This window comes from Carassius auratus, chromosome 41 (genome assembly GCF_003368295.1).
Source record: "Carassius auratus strain Wakin chromosome 41, ASM336829v1, whole genome shotgun sequence".
In the NCBI taxonomy this organism is placed as follows: domain Eukaryota; kingdom Metazoa; phylum Chordata; class Actinopteri; order Cypriniformes; family Cyprinidae; genus Carassius; species Carassius auratus.
The window spans coordinates 736,121-757,733 of record NC_039283.1 but is presented as its reverse complement, the minus strand read 5'-3'; the positions used below and the strand labels follow the sequence as shown (position 1 = coordinate 757,733).

Here is a 21,613-nt window from a genome sequence, read left to right as displayed (position 1 = left end):
TATGAATAACACACACTGAGGCATATTTTTATGAAGAGAGTTTTCAAGATCTGCTTCTACATTAATTATAAAAAGTTATGCAGATCATACCAATATACAGCTGTGTTAAAACTAACAGGAATGGCAAAGCCTCCCTTTGGGTTTAAAAAAGCAAAAATATTAGGTCCAATTCACACCGATAACTAGTTGCTTATTAGCATGTCTATTATTAACATATTGGCTGTTTATTAGTGCTTATAAAGTACATATAATGCATGACATCCATAATCCTACCCAATTCCCTAAACTTAACAACTACCTTATAAACTATAAGTAAGCATCAAATAAGGAATTAATTGAGGCAAAAGTTATAGTGTGACCTTAAGTTATTATATGGGCAATATCACACAAGCAGGATTATGATATAGAACCATATCACACTTGTTTTCTTATTATACTGCTTATATACCACAGTTATATGGTACAAGTGTAAATAAATAAGAAACAACAACAGAGTGTCTTTTACGAAACCCACATTTGAGGAATTACTTTCTTCCACCACTGATTCAAATCTGCCGCTGAGTTACACAGATGTTGCCGACTTGGAATATGTGTGCTTTTTCAGCTTTCTTAATCTAAAGTTGAATAATATAAACATAAAATAATATAAAATGACTAAATGTATAACTAAGTCTCTGTAGGTCCCATGTACTAAAATCCCGCAGTGTGACGTCCGGTTCCCGTTCTCTATTGATTCTACAGTAAGCATATTGGCCAGATTAACACAATTTAGTGAAGCTGAACTTTTGAAATCAGTTTACAATGAATCTAACTCTGATTGCAGCATCTCAGCATCTGAGGTGTAGACGAGTTGTTTACTTGTGCAGGTGCCACTGTTTACTTGCTAAGGTGTGATGTAAGCTCCTCACAACAATTCTCTGCAGGAGTGTTTCATAATGGCCTCGGTTCACACTACAACTGTCAGCCAATCCATCTGTGTGTCTATAGAGCAAATAGTGACCAACACCACAAACATATGCCACATTGTCATGCCTCTCTCTCTCAGTAAGTGCTAAGAAACACTAATGTTGTGTTGTGATAACATCTGGAAGCACCATTAGCATCATGTTGTCTAATTTAAGATCATTTAAGATCATTTCACTCACTCTGCCAGACTAGTAGGGAAGTTAATAATTGCATGAGGGTGGCTGTGTGTGGTGAACTGTTCATCTATTTGTCAGTCTGCCTGCCTACCTGCCAGGCAGGATGCCATGACAGAGGACTAGAGCCCCAGCCATCGTTTTACTGGGGAGAGCCTCATTAATTGGCATATGGAGAGCAATTATCTTACGGGTCGTTGCTCAATTTTATGAATTAATGTTCTGAAAATTAGAGAAAACTAACAACAAAACTGAACCAGGGAATGATGTCCTTAGAGCCAAGAGGAAACTTAATTCCATAAATTCAGTGCTAGGATCAGTAAATACACAAAATACATCCAAGAGCATACAAAAAAGTTTGTCCTCCTGGATAAAGACATCTCTGAATTGTGAAGTCCAAGCTATCGATAGTGCTTTCCGTATAATACAAAGACAAGTGTCTGAGAACTGCAATCCCATGACAAGTTTACTTTTGATTCTGAACAAAAAAATGAACTACTGTATATCTAAAAAAAAAGCTCTGTCACCATTAAAACATTAACAAACAAATTTAAAAACAAAAAAAGATGGAGACTAAACTCACTAAACCAAACCTCCATGTCCACCCAAGCTAAATCAGTTAAGTAAAAATCTAGACTCAATTTTCCACCCAGGTAAATTCACTTTTCCTTTTGCATCTTGATTTTTGGAATTTTTGCAAGATTAGGAACAATATGCAAATAAATGTCCAACTAGATGCAAGGATTAGTGTGAGAATACTAGGCTACATGTAGAACTTTCAGGAAAAAAAAATTATATATATATATATATAGGTAAAAAAATGTTAATCACTGTTAAACATTTTCGAGATTATTACATGCACATACGAAGGAAACTTCAGACATGCCTCAGAAAACAAATTATTTGGTATAGGCTATCACTAGCACAGTAAAAGTCTTTTTTGATAAACCACAAAACCTTTTCTGAACCTTTTTTTTTTTTGTAATGTGCAACTCTATAAATAACGAACGTCATGCTTTATCGCAGTAGGGCACGCAAAATTATTGTTATAGAAATTGTCATTTCGGTGAAAGTAATTTTGAGACATAAATATGCGCGCTGCGGCTGTTGACTAATATGGGAAATCTTATATTTTTGGTTTAAAAAAAATAGCCCAATTTTTCTAAAGACCTCCTGCCCAAAATAAGTCGAGGCAAGTAGCGAATTATCCGCACATTTTTATTCATTGTGAGCGCACGGTCACCGTTTCCATAAAGCTAACTTCATGCACGTCAGGTTGTGAAACAGCAATTTTTTTATTATTATTATTTTATTAGTGTCAGTGGGCTCTGTTGGAGTCTGTGACATACGAGCAGAAAGAAGTCCTGATTTAAATGCGTCTCACATCTGTGTAGCTCAGCAGCAGGCACCAGTGCTCGCCGTGCGCTACCTGCGGTGTGCGGAGACAAGAGGTGCGCTAGGCGTCCGCGGAGGGGAGGGGAGGGGGGCGGAACTTCACTTAAATACTGGAGACATCACAGTGTCATTCTCACAGCATCCGGACTCACAGCATCAGCCTGACACACGGAGAAAACATGGCAAACGCGTACCTGCAAGGAGTAGAGATTTCAGCATCTCAGTTCCTGGATATATTCCATCATTATGACATCGATGGTAATTTATTTCCTCATTTTGTGGATTCCATGGTTTAAATTTTTTTGGGGGAAGAAAAAAAAAAATTGGGATAATTCTTGCCACCTGCTTTGCAACTGGTTTCCAAAAGTTTGGTTAAAATTATTTGTCTTATTTATCTACCATTTTCTTTCCTTTGAGGATATAAAAATCTGACAAAAAAAAAAAAAAACATTGTTAATAATTTCAGATGGTTTTAAAATATGCATTTTGGCAGACTAATTTCATCTGAATTGAAACTGTGTTGTGTCATTGACTTGGGGTGTAAATGCTCTCAGGTAATGGATATATCGAGGGGAAGGAGTTACAGAATTTTATCAGAGAACTTCAACAAGCTCGAAAACAAGCAGGACTGGTAAGTCATACGGTTTTCTTCAATTTTCTGCTGCATATTGGTTTGAATTTATGAGACACATCCCAAGAAGATATTATGTTGATAACACAATACAATAATAGTAATAATAATAGAAGTAGTATAACTAAATAAAGCTGTCATAAGTAAAGCTGTCAGTATCAATTATTGGGTACCAAGAATAAAATACTTTAGGATAAAATGACAAAATTGCCAAATCTTTTCCTTTTTTTAAGCATTTTGCACAGGTTTAAAAAATCTCTTAAAATGTAAAATTAAGTTATAAATATAGACACACACACATTTTGTTTGAATCTTATTGGCTCTTGGTGGTCATTTTTGTTTGATTTGCATGACTGATATGGGCAGAACTGGACAAAACTCCTGCGTTAGTCCAGTTTCATTTAGAATATGAATTCAGAAGATATGTCAGTAAGTCAATATGGGTCACGCTCATAAAATGTTACTGGTTTGTGTTTTTGAACTGCTTTTCCACATTGAAGTTCTTTAGAGAAATGTGTAGAATATGTTGATGCTAGTAAATATCATGCAAATTAAACTAACTAGGAAGCTAATCCTTAAAGTGGTGGAAAATGTATTCTAAGTACATAAAGATTCAGAGTAAAAAGCAAAAAAATTAACAATATGTAAAATATGCTTATTTCATAAAGTTGGTATGTAATGTAATATTAAATATGTATAATATGTAATTTTAGTAGCATTACACATTTGTTTCCTAGCATTTAAATTAAATTATGAATTCTGCATTTGCTGTATCATATGATGGAGTGGCATGTTAACAAACCTGTTAAAAGCTCTGACAGAGGACAGAGACTTTGTTCCAGTTTGTCTCAGTCAGCACATTAAAGCCAGTCTGTCTCCCCATCTGGGTCCATGCACATCTGCTGCTGGCTCCTCCTCTCATTTGCTTCATAGAGAATAAATCTTAATTTGTGTTTGTTTTACAATAACTATACTGTCCTTTGTAACTGCAATCTGATGGTTATGCAGTTATCTATAAAGAACAGCAATGTACTGTTTGTTGAAAAAAAACAAAAAACAAAAAAGAACCAAAGGCTCATTGAAGAGAACTGCGTTTAGACTTGATGTAGTGGAATGACCTTGGATAAAACTCATTACTGGTACGAATCATGGATTGTTCTTGTCTGGAAAATACACAAGGCTGAAATTGCCAAGCAAACATAAGAGCTAGGTATGACTGTATATATACTGAATAATTGGTAACTGAAAGATTCTAATGAAATGCCATAATAACAAATGTGAAGTTTTGAGTTGTTCTCTCATGAAGGTCAGAGTATGTAACCATTTAGCAGATTAACTACATTCACTTTATTGACATTTCTCTGAGAAACCCAGGTTAAGTGCCTCATACCTGGAAGCATTTACATTTTAATAACAGTTGCTCAGGTGGTTCAGGACCCTTGGAAGTAAAGGACAGAAAATGTTTGGTCAAGGGAACCACTGAAAGGTTTTGAGGCAATCAATCAATCATTCAATCAATCCATCCTGATAATGTTAATTGGCTACATTAATAAAAAACAAAAAATAAGATAATAGTAAAATGATAAAAATAGTAATATACTACTACTACTAATAATAAGACACATTGATTAAGTTGATTGGCTGATGGCACAACAAGCATATAGGGCTTCTTTAATACTAAACAAAACAAAACAAAATACTGCATAAATAAAATGCACTAAAAAAGATCAAATAAAATATATTAATATAAAATATTACCAATATATGTTGCCTTCAATAAAATCTGTTAGGATACAATGCTCGTTTTAAATGTCCATTATGATAAAAGAGGCTTTTTGAACCAAATTGGTATAGTTACAGTGTCAATCACCAGGGGCTAACCATGTAAACCTTACACTTCTACACAAGCAAGTAACCGTCAGGTTACCAGTACTGATAATAAACCTCTACAATAACACCATATTTATGTTATAACTGCAAGATCCAAGGTGTGCAGCTGGTCTGACATTGTAAAGCAGTGACTTTCTTGTCCTCCATGTTGTTTCTGAGGTGGTGTCCAGTGGATGTACTTTACTGAGATTCCCATGTCTTTGAGTTACAGCCCTATTAGGAATAAAAAAGAAGTGATGGACTGTGACAGCACTGAGGAAAAGCAGCCACTGGGTCATTTCACACCTCTAATGATATTGTGCTGTGCTTTACTGCACCCTAAATGTCTCTCATGGGCCTGTGCATATAGCAATTTAATTTATTCAGACTTGTAGACAGTGCATGTTTCCAGGTTTCATGTACAAGATTAAATATGTGCCCACTATACTTCAAGTCAGTTTGCCTAATACTCACGAAGAAAGCAGACTGAAAATGTCTTTATAGACATACATGGATCTGAACACACAAACCCTGATAATGGTGACAATCTACAAACATCAAATGAGTAAAAAGATCCATCAAATAGCTAACACGAGATGACAAAAACAACAACATCAGCATGAAGACAGCAAGCAGCCAAACAATAATCCTTGATCAGGAACCGCATAATGTATTCATGCTGCAATGCATCCTGGGAGCTGACAATGAACAAATCAACAACATGACTCAGTATGAAACTAATACATGGTTTTATGTTTTTAACTTTTTCTTTTACTACTAATCATCACTAAAATTGCAAACTGACTCGGTTTATCATTATCTGAAAGAGGGCAGTTCGACTAAACTAAATTTCGTTTTCATTTTTTTTCAGTTCCTTTAAATTGTTTAGATTTTATCCCTCCCTCACTGTTATGTCAGCTAAAGCAGGCATATTTGGATTAAATCCTTTTGATCACTTTTCCGGACAGAAACCACAGAGGACAAGGACTTCACTATGGTTCTTCAATCAATGGCTTTTCAACCAATCACACAGAACCCTCTGCGTATTAAACGAAAGAGAGTTTGTTGCTTTTCAGCCTGAAATGAAGAAAGAAAATCGGAGTCGGTCTTCATTTCAGGTTGCAAAGCAACAAAATGTGACTATATATATATATATATATATATATATATATATATATATATATATATACCAACTGTGCAACAATTTTTTTTTTTTTTTTACTGGTATTTTGCCTGTATTTGGAATTTTGGGTTGAAGGAAATTTAAATACTGTATAAAAATATACAAGTAATTATTAATTTTTTAAATGTATAATATAATTATAAGCTAGATGGATTTATACACACACACACACACACACACACACACACACTCACACAAAACAATATACTGTACATATACACAAAATATAATGAATAATATTTCATATTATTTAATGACCCACATCTTCTGTATCTAATGCTTAAGCACATTGAAAGCATTTTATTCCAGTATACTCAATTTAGACGTCTGCCCTGCAGCAGAGCAATACCCTCTCAGAGATGACTGTCTGAGGATATGCCTTCATTTGTCTCAGCCAAGCTATTGATTCTCACTGAACCTGTAGTAAGACAAATAACAGGCAAAAGTTTTGCAAACTTGGTGGGTTGCATCTTAGTGGATGTAGTCAACTCTGGAGTCTGGGGCCTAACTGTCATCAAAACCCTTACCCCATCATGTGAATGAATTGAAGTGTTTCACATTTTAGTGATTTTTGCAAAGTGTCCTATGCCAAGATGGGCAGATTTTTTTTGAGGAATGAGAACTCCTCTCATCTGCATCAAAAGCAGTAAGAAAACACAATCAGCATTGTGCAATGAGGGCTGAAGATAGCAGTACATCCCATCTGTCTGTGTGTATTTGTTTTTATACATCAGTGGCTTTTAGAAGGCAGAAGAAATGGATTGTAACAGCTGAAAGCTTGATTATAGCAACTGAAGTCTGTAGCAAACTGTATTTTTTGTTAAAATGCCTAAGAGTTACAGAATGAGTTCTTTAGAATGCATGATTATTATAAAATTTTTTTTTTCAGGAACTAACAGACAAGATGAAAGCCTTTGTGGAGAAATATGAACAAAATGCTGACGGGAAAATAGGTATCATTGAGGTAAGAAAGTTAAAACCCTGTGTTAGGGTGTTCAAATAATACATATGTTTTTATTTAAATAAATAATATAATGAGATTTTCTGACTGTCCAAATGCCTGGTACAAACTGCAGTGTTTAGACTCCAAAATTAAAAAGCTTTGACATGTTAGTAAGGCACAAAATTCAGCTGACTGCTGTGTTGATTTACCTGAGAATAAAAATGTTTGTTCATTTATGAAATCCTTTCATCCAACAAAAGTACCATGAGCCACAAAAAGTTGCATCAATGGGGCTCACATTTGACCATTGACAAATTATTTATGAAAACAGAATCGCTTGTTCATACTGTTGAATTCAGAGCAGTGAAATACGGAGCCCCCCACATGACATGCAGGAAAAAATATTAGGCTAAATCATGTGCACGATTTACTAATTCGTTCCCTCAATGTACTAAAACGTGCACACGATTACTATTGCATTCCCTTGATTTACTATTTCGTTCACTCGATTTATAAATTGTGTGCACGATTTAGCAATTCGAGTGAACGCAATAGTAAATCGAGGGAACGCAATAGTAATCGTGTGCACGTTTTTGTACATTGAGGGAACGTATTAGTAAATCGTGCGCACAATTTATTTATTTTTTCTTGCATGTCATGTGCGGGGCTCCGTAGTGAAAGCATGTGGAGTTTCAGCAATCAATGCAGCTGTCAGCGGCTCTCTGAGAGCATCATTTCAGAAATACTATCACTTAGCAGATATCCAGCAGCCCTTGACACCTCAAACTGTCATCCCTTGATAGCTGACAGTCAACTTGTCTTTCCCATAGGAATTTATGCGCATTACATTAATCAAAAAGTGCATACATTTTTTTTTATCTGATTTTTGTCTTTACATCTTTCACAGCTGGTTCAAATACTACCTACAGAGGAAAACTTCTTGCTATTTTTCAGGCAACAGCTGAAATCCTGTGCAGAATTTATGGAGGTAAGTCTGAAATTTACACAGTTTAAACAAACTAGAAATAGATGATACCACTGCATGCATTTGAAGTATACAATTACAGTGATTACAGCACTAAATCAGCATATTAGAACGATTTCTGAACGATCATATGACACTGAGAACTGCAGTTAAAGTGCTAAAATGTAAGTTTTATCATTACAGGAATAAACAACATTTTAAAATAGAAAATGGTTATGTTTAATTGTAATAATAGGTCCTGATATTGCTGTATTTTTTCAAATAAATACAGCCTTGGTGAGCATAAGAGATTTAAGACATTTAAAAAATATAAATGCAAATTTTTAAGATCAGCATCAGCTTTCTGTAACAATTCCAAAAGTTAAATTGATTCATTTTTCCACCAGGCTTGGAGAAATTATGATGCTGATCACAGTGGATACATCGAAGCTGACGAACTCAAGGTAATGACCTTTTGATCTTTCAAAGTCTTCTTTGTTGAGTAACTTCATGTTTTTGTCTGCTGAGATTTACTTTTTATGTTCTTTATGTATGACCCATAGAGACCCCAGTGCTGTAGGTGTAAAAATAATAATAGTAATTTTAAACCTGTTATTGTCCCTTAAAATATGTATGATGCTCTGACTTAACTGACACACTACAGCTTTAACTTTGTATTTTACAAACAAGTCAACATGTACTTTTCAGAAATGTGACTACAGTAACATTTCTGGTTCTGTTTGGGGTCAGTTTGACTTTCAGCAAAACCAAAAAATGCAATAAAGCAAAAAAAGTGTACTGCAGTCTTAATATGTAAAAATACTTCGCGTGATTCATTTTTGGAGTTCATAATCTGTTCACATATGTTTGGAAAAAAATCATGAAGTATCAAGTTACTTAAAGGAAGAGTTCACCCAAAAAATGTAAATTTACTGAAAAAATGTATTCACCCCTGGACCATCCAAGATGTACTGTAGAGTTTTTTTTTTTTTTTTTCTCCACTGGAACGGATTTGGAGAAATGTAGCTTGTTCACCAGTGGATCCTCTGCAGTGAATAAGAATATGAGTCTAAACAGCTGATAAAAACAATCCACTACTAATCCACATGACTTCACACCATCAATTAACATCTTGTAAAGTCAAAAGCTGTGTTTGTCATAAATCCATCAAGATATTTTAACCCTTATGTGTTGCTGCAAACTAAAATCAGTGAAAATGTCATCTTGTTTAAAATGGGTGAGAAATATACATAGATGAAGCACTGTTTACAAGCAAAATTATTCTAAACAAAAATGGTTGGTGGATTTTAATGTAAGACTTTTTCACTGGAGGAAGGGTCATTCTAGATTGGTATTTTGGCCAGAAGTGACCATTTAAAATTTTTAAAAGAGTTTTTTTTTTCTAATAAACACACCGTCATGTGGATTATTTGTGGATGTTTTTAATCAGCAATTTGAACTCTCATTCTGATGGCACCCATTAACTGCAGAGGATCCACTGGTGAATTTCAACAAACCCATCCACTTTTTTTTTTTTTTTTTTTTTTGGTGAACTATTCCTCAAGTTTAAGTTAAGATTGTTATTTAAGACATATTATAACCTGCTCTGGAGTTTCCTTCTCAAGAAGTCTAGCAAATCTAGCATGTGGACTGGAGGGTATGACAACAAACTGAACAAAAGATTTGATTTTGGGCCCAATGCTAATAACCACATGCACCACTCAAAGGAGCTTGTGTAAAGTAAGCACTGAGGATTCATGCATTTAAATTAAAATAGGGAGAGGTTTCTTTAAACTGCTGCCAGAATTACAGTCAGTGATTTGATGAGTGCAATCTGTCAACACTGGACTGCTTTTGAACCCACTAATGTAATGACAGGAAAAACAAATTCTGAGAGTTCTTGTGAAATATGGACATTGCATTTTGGAGGCAGCTCCACTATAAACATAATATGGACAGTTCCGGTCATGAATGCTGGTTATGGAAATATTTTTCTCATTAATTTTTTTTCCCATAAGTCTTTGTTTCGTAGATATAAGCATAAAATGCCTAACTCAATTAGCTACAAGGTGAATCACAACATTACCATTTGAAAATCAGACAAAAAGTACAAGGCTTTAAAGAGAAAAAGAACTACAATCCCATGAAGCATTGCAAATGACAATCAAATTAAAAATGACCAGAATTTTACCTTTATTGCAAAATCTGCATATTATGCATACAAATATTTAGGGAGCTGAGTGTGTAGATAAACTGAATATTTGCAGTGCTTCACAGAAGTGCAATTTATTTGTTGTGTTTCTCTGATTGGTGGAAATTTCTCTACAGAGTCATGGGTTTTTCACCAGGAATTTTTGCACAATTATTTAAAAAAAAAAGTAAAAAAATAATGCATGATGATGTCTTCAATATAAGTGTATCGCATCAATTAACAACCTCATATCTCACAGTATTTCTGTTATTAAAGGTTTGTAAGTTTTTGTTCAAAATCTATTTGAAGCATCCTCAAAAGTAATAAATAAACTGTAAAAAATCATCTTACTGACCCCAAACTTACTTGATGACTCCGAATCTTATGTTTTTCAGAATTTTTTAAAAGACCTGCTTCAGAGGGCTAAAAAACCATATGATGAGAAGAAACTAGAGGAGTACACACTAACTACGGTAAGTTCAGGGTGAACTGCACAGCCCATCATAAATTATGATTTTGAGGGAATATATTGTTTTTTTGTTGTTGTTGTTTTTTTTGTTTTTTTTTTACAGCTGAAAATATTTGATTCTAATAAAGATGGGAAATTATGTCTGTCAGAAATGGCACGGTAAGTGAGCTTGCAATTTCATTATGAATATTTATCGCTGCCTTTTAACTCAATAACTCTCTTATTTTTTAAACAGGCTTTTACCGGACCAGGAGAATTTTTTACTAAAATTTCAGGTATGTCAGCATTAGGAATTAACCCGTAAATGGATCGGATTAACCCTTAACCACCTACAACTGAACAAATATTTTCTTCAGGGGGTAAAAATGGCCAGAAAAGAGTTCAACAAGATCTTTGAGTTATATGATCAGGTAAGTCTCTTGCACTGATCAATCACTCCTTCATATCATTTAATAATAAAAATCCTCTGTGCCCGACAGACTTAAAATACCTCAAGCCTAAACTTAATACAAGTTGATTTTATACATAACCAAGCATGCATCGATCAGCCAAAGTGTCTCCAATTGTATAAGACCCGAAGAAAGCAGCCATTAGTATTCAAAGATAGTCTCTTTCAGTCTGGATATCACCTCCAACACCACTGAATCTTTTGGCCCTGGCTCCATTGTGATGTATTACCGTGTCCCTGAATAGGGCAAGTTCCTCACTGCTGATGACAGCATCCCTGATCTTTATTGATCGGCAGGTTCGGGTTCCGAACTCACATGGAAACCTGCTCAAGTGCAAACATACCTGCTTCTGGGCTATTAGAAAACACAGAGTGATGATGCTACATTAGAGGTGACAGCATGTGCTCAAAGCTCTGAAGCATTCCATTACAGACACACTGACTGATGGTCTGCATTTAGCAGACATGTGGTTTGGCCTCATATTGTTTGCTCTTTCCCTTTTTTTTTGTTACACTGTATGACATTCACGCAACATGATTTAACTGATTTTTATGTAGAAAGTGCAACAGCGCAATGCATTAAAAGAAATGACATAAACGGTTTTCGTAACTGCTGGCCAAATTCAAAAACAAAACTAATATTGAATCACCATTGAGAGCAAGTGGACCCCCTGGTGTTTCAGGGTCCCTTACGCAGCTTGCATACTTTTTGCATATAGATAGGATCGGCTCTAGGACTATGCCTTCTGAAAAGTCATAATGTTTTATGTTGGTTTTTGATGCAGAAGTTAATAGTTCACTCAAAAATTATTAAGTTAATTTTACCTTCAAAACAAGTATATTATACATTCTTACAATGTGTGACTATTTGTTCTGCAGCATCTTTTCAGCCCCAGGTTGCTATGAAGTGTTATTTTATGATCAAGAACTGTGTAACGTAAAGTAAAATAAAATTCCAATAAAAGATTATTCCAATATTTTGAAGTCAAATCAAATCAAATCTACTTTTGTTTATTACAAATATAAGAAATATATAAAAAAGATTAAATGATAAATTTGGTAGGGCATGGTGGTGAATAAAAAAGTTTAAAAAAATGAATTTGAGGGGGAATTTTTCTTTTAAACCAAATCGAATACATATAGTACGTACACTGTCTTTTCAGGAGCATGTCTAAATGTCTCAAGCTATCTAACGGATGTTACAGGCCCACTTTCTCTTGGCTTTTATTTCTTCAAAGCACCAAATGAGCACCTCGAGACCCAGCATGTCATTGCATTGACTCTGTGTGCAAAACCGATCCTTAATGCCCTGATTTCCAATCTCTCCCTAGAGAACATTGCATGAGGCGTCCCTAATGTCTGCATAGAGAATACAGGAAATGATAGTAAAGTGGCATGACACTGAGTTTCCTCTGTGGCTGTCACACATCTGTGCTCGTTAATGTTGACTATGCTCTCCACCTCTCCCAGGACAGGAATGGTTACATGGACGAAAATGAGCTTGACGCCCTCCTTAAAGACCTTTGTGAAAAAAATAACAAGGTACACATCTATAAAGAAAAAAACAGCTGATTGGAGGTTTCATGCTTTCATTTTCTGAGATCTGTTGATGTATTCTGACTCTCAGTTGAAGCCCACGATGAGCACAAACTATTTTCCTGAAGCAGACTCATAAATGATAATATAGTGAGAAATCTAATCTCCTGCTGATGCATGTGGATTGCATGCAAATGTTCAGCTTTAGAAGATAGAAAGACTTGATGTAAAAGAAGAAACTACTGTCATCATGAAACTATCATTCCAAAAAAAAAAAAAAAAAAAAAACGGGGAATTGTCTGGGATCAGTGCAATTTCAGCTAGAAATCTGTAGATTACCACAGATGACATCTTTAGTCCCTCAGACAGTAGAAACAAACAAAATTAATACATATAGAAAAGCATTTTTTTTAAATAACCAATTGGCTTCAGTTAGATCACAGCTGAGCCATGATTAGCAACTTGCTAGCTGTGAATGCGGGAGGGGTTTTTTCATTCTAGAGAACATCTGATTGTACAAAAATCTGTGTAGTGCAGGATGAGTCATCAGTAATGTGGGTCCATTTTCCCAGCTGTGAAAAATTACATTTTAAAGTTGAACATTGTGAATTTGCGTATAGATGACCTCTTAACTTAAAATCATGTATTAGTAATCCAATTTTTTTTTTTTTTTTTTTACAAAATTATTAAATTTTCTGTGGGAAACAACAGAGCCTGAACCTGGAAAATACTTTTTAGTTTTGTCCAAAAAAAACTTACATAAATAAATTAAATTCAATAACTATCTGCACTACCATTCAAAAGTTTGGACTCAGTAAGGTATTTTTGTCAAAAAATAATTTAATCTCTTTTTTAAATCTTATTTGATTAAAATGACGGGGGGAAAAATAGTAATATTGTGTAATGTATTCCTGTGATGGCAAAGCTGAATTTTCAGCAGCCATTACATTACTTCAGTGTCACATGATCCTTCTACATCCATATATTTGGTGCTCGAGATACATTTCTTCTTATTATCAATGCTGAAACTCATGCTGCTTATTTTCTCATATTTTTTTCTTTGATTAATAAGGTTCAAAGAACAGTATTTATGAAAAAATGTAAAGCCATTTGTAATGTTACAAAGATTTCTGTCACTTTAAATAAATTGAATGTATCCTTGCTGAATAAAAGTAAAAAAAAAAAAAAAATCTTACTGACACCAACTGTTCAGGCCATTTCATACCAAGGGTTTGTTCACAACTCATAAATGTAGCAAAGTAAAAACAGTATGCAATTCAATATACTTATACGGTTTGGGTTTTTAAAAAATTGCTGCATGTCTGAAAAAAGCCTTTGAAGCTCATGGAAACTGATTACTAATGCCACATTGACAGATGCTCTGAAGAATCACTGAAGATATTCTTCTGATCTCTGACAGGTTCTTGAAGTCAGCAAAATCCCGACGTATAAGAGCACCATCATGGCTCTGTCTGATGGAGGCAAGCTCTACAGAACAGAGTTAGCGCTGGTGTTGTGCGCAGAGGAGATGTGAACGGCTCCGTCTGTACTCACACCATCCCAGAACCCCGTCCTCAGCTCACCTGTGATGCGTAAAGTAGCTAGAACCCTCTTACGTTCTTTCATTTTGAATATGTATTTCACATAGAAAGGCAACCCAGTGGTACATACTTTTCAATTTGTTGTTTCTATACTGTTTCTAAGTGTACAGATTTTTTTAACAATGGCACACATACGATACTTACAAGCTACACTCCATACACAAACACAATTCCTTCAACAAAAGAAGAAACCCAACATGCTACCATATCCCCATCTCAATTCAATACCAAAATACCTATTCAGCAAGTATTGAATATCATAGACAAAAGCAATAATGTCCTCAAAGAATGCTTTTGGTGGGATCGATCGTATAAAACTCCAAAAGACTGCATTTACTTTTGCGATGCATGTTTGTAGCTGACGGCAGGCCCTGCTAGTGGGGTATTTTTGACTGCAAGCACATGCCAAATGTAATGCATCGCCCCAGTCCTGTCTCTAATGTTAGATTTTGCACTGTAAAAAAGGACATTCTCCTCTATGCTAAACACCACAGACACTGTGTAAGAAAATATTAAACTTCTTGAATGATTACCCACATCCAGTTGTGTGTCATGAATCCTTCACTCCCTAAAAATTGGTCTAATTTTAATTCTAAACATGCATGAGATTCTTTCTTCTGTGGACAGGTATCTTTCTCCCATACAATGAAAGTCAATGGGATCCAGTGCTGATTTGTTTTGGACCCCAATGACTTTTATTGTATGGATAAAAAATATTTTTTGTGTGTTTCGCAGAAGAAAGTCAGGTTTGGAACAATATGTGTAAATGATGAACATCTCAGGAAATTCATTGTGTGATGTGTTGCAACAATCAGAACATGCAAATGTTATTTTGCTCAGTCAATAAAATCATTCTCAAAATGAATGCTTGGTTTTGAAACAGTACGTGCACATAAAGCAGGGCTTGGAGAGTTGTAGCAAAAAAACACAAAGCAATTCTCATTAGAGTTCTCCTTCCCATTTAAAGTTTCAACAGATCATGATCTTATCTTATAATTGAACAGTTGACCTTCCCAAAGCGGACACCACAAGACGTAAAACTTGTGTCATTGTGAACAAACAGAAACACTCTGGCTAAAGCGGTTTATTTAGCTGGAATGTTGAGAGAAACTAAATCAACTAGGATAGGGGCGTATTGAAAATGCATTTGATTTTCACAATTTTCATATCTATATCAAGATTTTATGCGTGGCATTTTCGATTAGACACCTTTGGACTGGAACACCAAGGATGAATGGCATTCAAGAGAAATGCTTTTTCCCTTCAAGCGCTGTAGACAGAAAATTGTTTTCATACCAGGATTTCAATGCCAATTTATAAGCTATTTTAGCACCCTGGCTTGACCTGAAAATGCCACTATTAAGGCTAACTGATATTTAGCACTTATGATTATAAGGACATATTGAGGCCTAAAACCATCAAGACTCAGGATTTGCCCAGCAAATATTACATTACATACTGTATTAAACATTTAAATACATCTATTATTGCATAATATATTAAATGATAACACTACCGTTCAAAAGTCTATAGGTTTTTATTAAATAAAATAAAAATGTTATTCAGTAAATACATTTACACTGGTACAATAGATTTCCATTTCAAATAAATAGTTCTTTTGAACTTTCTATTCATCAGAGAATCCAGAAAATGTAACAAAAATAACAGGAATCACAACTGTTTTCAACACTGATAGAAACGCTACTTGAGTACCAAATCTGCATCACCAAATCAAATGGAAATGAGATCTTTTAAATAGTAATTTCATAATTTTACTGTTTAACTTATATATGTATATAAAATAAAAATAAATCGCACTGACCTTAAACTTTTGAACGGTAGTGTGTGTGTAAACATAAAATTGAACGTCGCACTTTCAACAAAGAGTAAGACTTATATGTGATTATCTGTATTATACAAGCATTATAATTCACTATATACCATTAACAAGAGCATGTCAAAAGAAAACACCATTTTCCCTAAGGGTACCATGTTTTTTATTTCTCTTATATACTCTCAGATGCTGTCAAGAGCCCAAGACAAAAAAGACTTATTTTGCTCCCACCACAAGCAGTAATGTATTCTGAAATGGAAACCACTAGGAAGAAACAGATGAAAATGAATTTCTAAGCATGAAACAAGTTAATGTATACCAAAATATCTTATCTACTTCATCATTACATCATAAGGCTGTTGAAAGATACTGTAAGACTTCTAACACATGTTGCCATAAAAGGTCAGGCTGAGTGTTTTTATATCCTTTTAATCACAATAACGTCTCAAAACATGTTTTTGTGGGATTTATCAAATCGGACAGGAACCATTTATCCACCCATCTATTCTCTAATATGCTTAGGATTGCAGGAATGCTGGATTCCATCCCAGAGTACAGGGGAAGTGTGTAGGTAAAAATTTAACCTACATGTTTACAGTATATGCAACTGAGATTGTTACAATAGATTGTTAAGGCAGAAATGGCAGACAGGTACACAATATCTATTTTCAGCACATCTCAAAAACTCCACACAACAATTCATTATAGCCCTCAATGTGATAAACATGTGACTGGATGGATATTTGTATGTGCCAGGACAATTTAAGTCACAATCTATAAATCATATTTCAAAATAGATGATCCTCTGTGCTACAATGGGAGATTGAGATTAGAACTGTCATTAGTTTTTCTGCTGTTTCAGATGTTTATGATCCTTTTGTGTTTCTGATCATTGCTTCCATAATGGCCCATTGCTCCTGTGTGACCTAGAAAATAAAATCAAGGTAAACATATAATAAATAAAGTAATAAAACACCCCATTGTTAATTGCTAATTGATTGACTTTAAGGCTGGCGGTGGGTGGGGGGAATCACCTTTTTCAAGCCATTAAACTCGCCAGCAATGGAGACATATTCACCGCCATCCATCCGAATGATCTGTGAGAAAAAGGAGGTATATGAGATGGAAATTTGTCTTTCACTGTGAAAAACATATTAGCTGCCCTGTCAGGGCTGCTTAACTTTATAAGTATAGGGCAATTACAGTAATGCGCCGGACCATATAATTCCGTATTGATCTCTAGAGCACCATTTTTTTCTCCAATTCTTCACAAAATTCCTTCAGATACTCAGAGAGGGAAAGAGGGGTGGAGTGTGTGCCTTTGGCTCCATTTCCAGTTGGCTGTAAATGGAGAGGCCCTGTGGGGATGATGCTAGGTGAGCTCTCGCCCAGAGAGACAAAGCACTTTTCACACAAGGTCACCGTACTCACCGCGCCTGACACCCAGCTGGCATAATCGCTGCAGAGGTAGGCGGCAAGATTGGCGATCTCTGCAGGAGTTCCCAGACGACCCACAGCTATATTCTCTAGCATCAGCTTCTCAAACGCACCAGTGGGATCCAGTCTGCTGAAGGCGCCCTTCAGAAAGATACAGGAGGAGTCACTGTAAAGCACCTTTTTCAGATGAATTTCATAAAATTTAAAAGCTTGAAAGATTGAAAATAATCCAAACTGGATTGTTTCAGAGTTGAACTCAAGAACTGGATCAGTCTGATTTGTAAACCAATCATTCAAATTGGTTCTGAATAGAAAGCCCGATTCACTCACAAAATGGACATCACAACTTCTCTCTGAACACACCGAGGGTTGGATGACATGTTCAGAGAAGAGCAATGAATAAGAAAAGAAAAAAAGAAAAAACTGGCACACTACCTTGGTTTTGATTGGTCCTGGTTGAATGATATTGAATCTCATGCCATATCTGCCCCACTCTGCTGCCAGAGACCTGTGGGTAGATGGAATCAGTCAGACCTTTTTACACATGCTCTGATTTATTTTGAAATTTGTCCCACTTTTAGGGGACATCCTATCTATCAAGACATGGCCATCACGGCTTCTACTGCAATTATCTTTCTGAGACCGATTTGTTTTCCCCATTAGATTTATCACACAGCGTAAGCAATAGCAAACACAGTGGCTCATGGTCAAGCCAAGGAAAATGCGATCAAAGGGCAGTTAAGGCTCTGGTGATCTTATGTACAGAATGTATAGAACATTTCAAATCTGGTAAATAAATACTGTAGGGCCCTAAGATCTGAAAACACATTAAAAATTCCAAAAAGTACAAAAATATTCAAAATCAATTTTAATATTAGTAAGAATTAAAAAGATAAATACAATAATAATAATAATATTATTATTATTAATATTATATATATAAAATATGATCTAAAAATAACATTAATAATACAATATTTAAGATACTTATATATCTATATTCATATTCATATAAATATATTCAAATCTTTGCTCTAATAATATATTTTTTATTTATTTATTTTAATCAAAGGCAAGGCAACGGATTCAGATAAACAACTTTTTTGGAATCAAGTTAGGATTCTCGTTTAATCATTCATGAAGAAACAAATATCAATAACAACTTCACCATTTTAATAATAATAATATACTTAACTACTAAATAATACAAATATAAAATTCTACTTTATATATTATATATAAGTAGTGTGTGCATGTGTGTGCGTCTATGTATGTATGTATATGTAGCATCATATATAAATAAATGTATTAACATAAATAAATCCTGTCATTGAACTAAACATTTAAGCATAGATTATATTATTAATGAGCAACTGATCCTTATCATCAGTTAGATAGTGTGCTGTTCACCTCTCCCTGTTGTATTTTCAGCATATTTAACACTTCTTAAGGGGAGGGCATCAAGATCCCAATCTTAAAATAAAAATGTAAATGAAACATAGCAAACGGCACTTTCGTTATGATAATTTATGCAGCTCCCCAAGAATATATTAGAAAGGCATTTGAGAGGAGGACCTGATTCTCAAAGGTGAACTGGACCAGGAGCCAGGAGAACTGGACCTAATAACATGTCTGTATTGTAACCGAGTACATACGTGCAAAGCGTCTCCACTCCAGCTTTAGCAGCAGCACTTGGCACGACAAAACCTGAGCCACTCTCAGCATAGATTGTGGTGATGGCCAGAAACGCAGCACCTTCAAATGAATAAATGCAACAAGATTATACGTTTCTGCTGCCTCAATTGAGACGAAACTAGGCTTCAGATCACCTGTGACACAATGAGATGATGATAAAACACACTGTATCGTGAAGGTCAGACTTGTAATCAATAATATATTATCTTTGGACCTCGAGTTAGTGGAGTAATTGAACAGTCTGTAATCACACTGTTCAAGGAAGCACAAAGGGGTCAAAAAGAGGAGGTCAACCCACACACATACTTGGAATCAAGACAATGGGCAAAAAAAAAACAAAAAAACATGGATCATCTACACAACCATACATCTCTTGTGCAGTCCAAGGCTGCATTTATTTGATCAAAATCACAGTAAAAACTATTATACGGTGAAATATCATTACAATTGAAGACAACTATTTCCCATTTTAATATATTTTAAAATGTAATTTATTCCTGTGATGGCAAAGCTGAATTTTCAGCACCCATGACTCTTTAGAAATTTTTTCTAATATGCTGATTTGTTAATACAAACACAGCAAAATATCAGTGACTTGTGTACTCTGTAAGACTTTTTTTTTTAATTTGCTCTCACTGCCCTCTAGTGGTTATGTTCTCTAACTCAACCACTTCCATTCAACCTATCTAACAACCGTTTTCATGCATTTATGCATTTTGCAGAAGCGTTTATCCAGAAAGAGACTTACATTGCATTCCAGGTGCACATTTTTTATCTGTTCATGCATTCCCTGGTAATCAAACCTATGACATCAGCATTACTAGAGCTATGCTCTACTGTTTGTAAGGGTAACCTATATTTCTATCTTAATTAAAAGTTGAACTACTTTGCTACATCTCTATAAAATAATAATAACCTTTCTCAGCTTTGATGAGGCGTTTCCCGATGTCTAGCGTGACATATGCGGTGCCGTTCAGCACTATGTCAGTGATGGTTCTCCAGGCATTGGGGGAAAGCTTTTCTGATGGAGAGATGAAGTTTCCAGCAGCATTGTTTATCACTACCTGTGGGTTAACAATGCATATCAGAAATAGTTTTTTTTTTTTTTGGCTTAATCTATTGCATTACTGCTGTTCAGATGGAGACCTAAACCTACATCAGGCAGGCCGACATCATTGACAAGCTGGTTAACAGCGGCCTCCACTGAAGCAGGGTCTCTAACATTACACTGGACGGCATGGACCTGAAACATAAAGACAATTATCAAACTCTAGGAGGATGAAAACAAGTTCTTCACCGTAATCTGAATTGCTGTAAGAATATATAACACTGTTTGCATAGACTTTATAAAGCAGAGGTACCTTGTTTTCCTGTCTGTTGTGAGATCTCATCTGCTGTTTTCTTCAAAACTTCAAGATTTCTGGATGTGGTGTGATGACAGAAGACTTAACAAAAATAATCACTCTAATTCAAATTGATTCAAGCTTTCGGCTTTGCTGTAGGGTACATTAGCTTTTATTAAAGAATTGAAAGACCTACAAAAAAAGTGAAAATGTGTCTGAGGTAAAAGTAAGTCTCTTATGCTCAACAGGGTGCATTTATTTGATCAGAATTACAGTAAAAAACAATAATAGTAGAACAAAAGTAAATAAATAAAATGTAATTTATTCCTGTGAGAGCAAAGCTGAATTTTCAGCAGCAATCACTGCAGTCTTCTGTGTCACATGATCCTTCATAAATCATTCTAATATGCTGATTTGGTTCTCAGAAAAGAGTTCTTACTATCAATGTTGGACACAATTGTGCTGCTTAATATTTTTTAATTGTAATGAGATAACTAACCTGCTGGCTATCACGCACTCCGCTCCCAGTGAAGACAGAGTGGTGGTCATGGCTTTTCCGAGTCCCGTTCCTCCTCCAGTGATGAAGGCCACTTTGTTTTTTATAAGTTCCTGGGAGAAGCATAACACTTTCAGAAGGTGGGAAGAATCTAGCTTGAGGACCGCTCTGGTATAAAGTGTTCGTCCCATTTCCAAACATCTGTTAAAGGATGCAAAGAGGTTCATTTTGTTTTATACATGAACTCAGTCAGGAACAAATAGTAGCTTTTATAAACAGAAAATGGGTGAGAGGTCATCAGGACAATGCCAATGTAAACAATTAGTACTTAAGCTAGAGAATTATACATTCTAATTCATGCAATACGTCTCAAATGAAAAATCAAGTTTGAAAGACACGATTTTCCCCATTCAGTGCACATATTACAATTAAACGAGAT

At 35.1% G+C, this 21,613-nt stretch overlaps 1 protein-coding gene and 1 pseudogene across 1 annotated transcript; one reads left to right on the top strand and one right to left on the bottom strand.

The window, feature by feature from the left end:
- The first annotated feature begins 2,638 nt into the window (after positions 1 to 2,638).
- LOC113059736 (calbindin-like) lies at positions 2,639 to 14,907 on the top strand. Its single transcript, XM_026228288.1, has 11 exons — positions 2,639 to 2,792; positions 3,089 to 3,165; positions 7,107 to 7,181; positions 8,068 to 8,148; positions 8,532 to 8,588; positions 10,711 to 10,788; positions 10,888 to 10,943; positions 11,020 to 11,059; positions 11,141 to 11,194; positions 12,703 to 12,774; positions 14,189 to 14,907. The coding sequence occupies exons 1-11, from the start codon at positions 2,714 to 2,716 to the stop codon at positions 14,300 to 14,302; spliced, it is 783 nt and encodes a 260-aa protein (XP_026084073.1). The 5' UTR covers positions 2,639 to 2,713; the 3' UTR covers positions 14,303 to 14,907.
- A 1,442-nt stretch (positions 14,908 to 16,349) lies between these two features.
- Positions 16,350 to 21,399, bottom strand: LOC113059735 (2,4-dienoyl-CoA reductase, mitochondrial-like; annotated as a pseudogene).
- Positions 21,400 to 21,613: the final 214 nt, after the last annotated feature.

What these genes read in the sequence shown, in the direction of transcription:
- LOC113059736 (XM_026228288.1), top strand. Translation starts at nt 2,714, where the DNA reads ATGGCAAACGCGTACCTGCAAGGAGTAGAGATTTCAGCATCTCAGTTC. An exon ending in CCTGTGCAGAATTTATGGAG is followed by an intron (nt 8,149 to 8,531) that starts GTAAGTCTGAAA and finishes TTTTTCCACCAG; the next exon opens with GCTTGGAGAAATTATGATGC. An exon ending in TTTGTGAAAAAAATAACAAG is followed by an intron (nt 12,775 to 14,188) that starts GTACACATCTAT and finishes GATCTCTGACAG; the next exon opens with GTTCTTGAAGTCAGCAAAAT.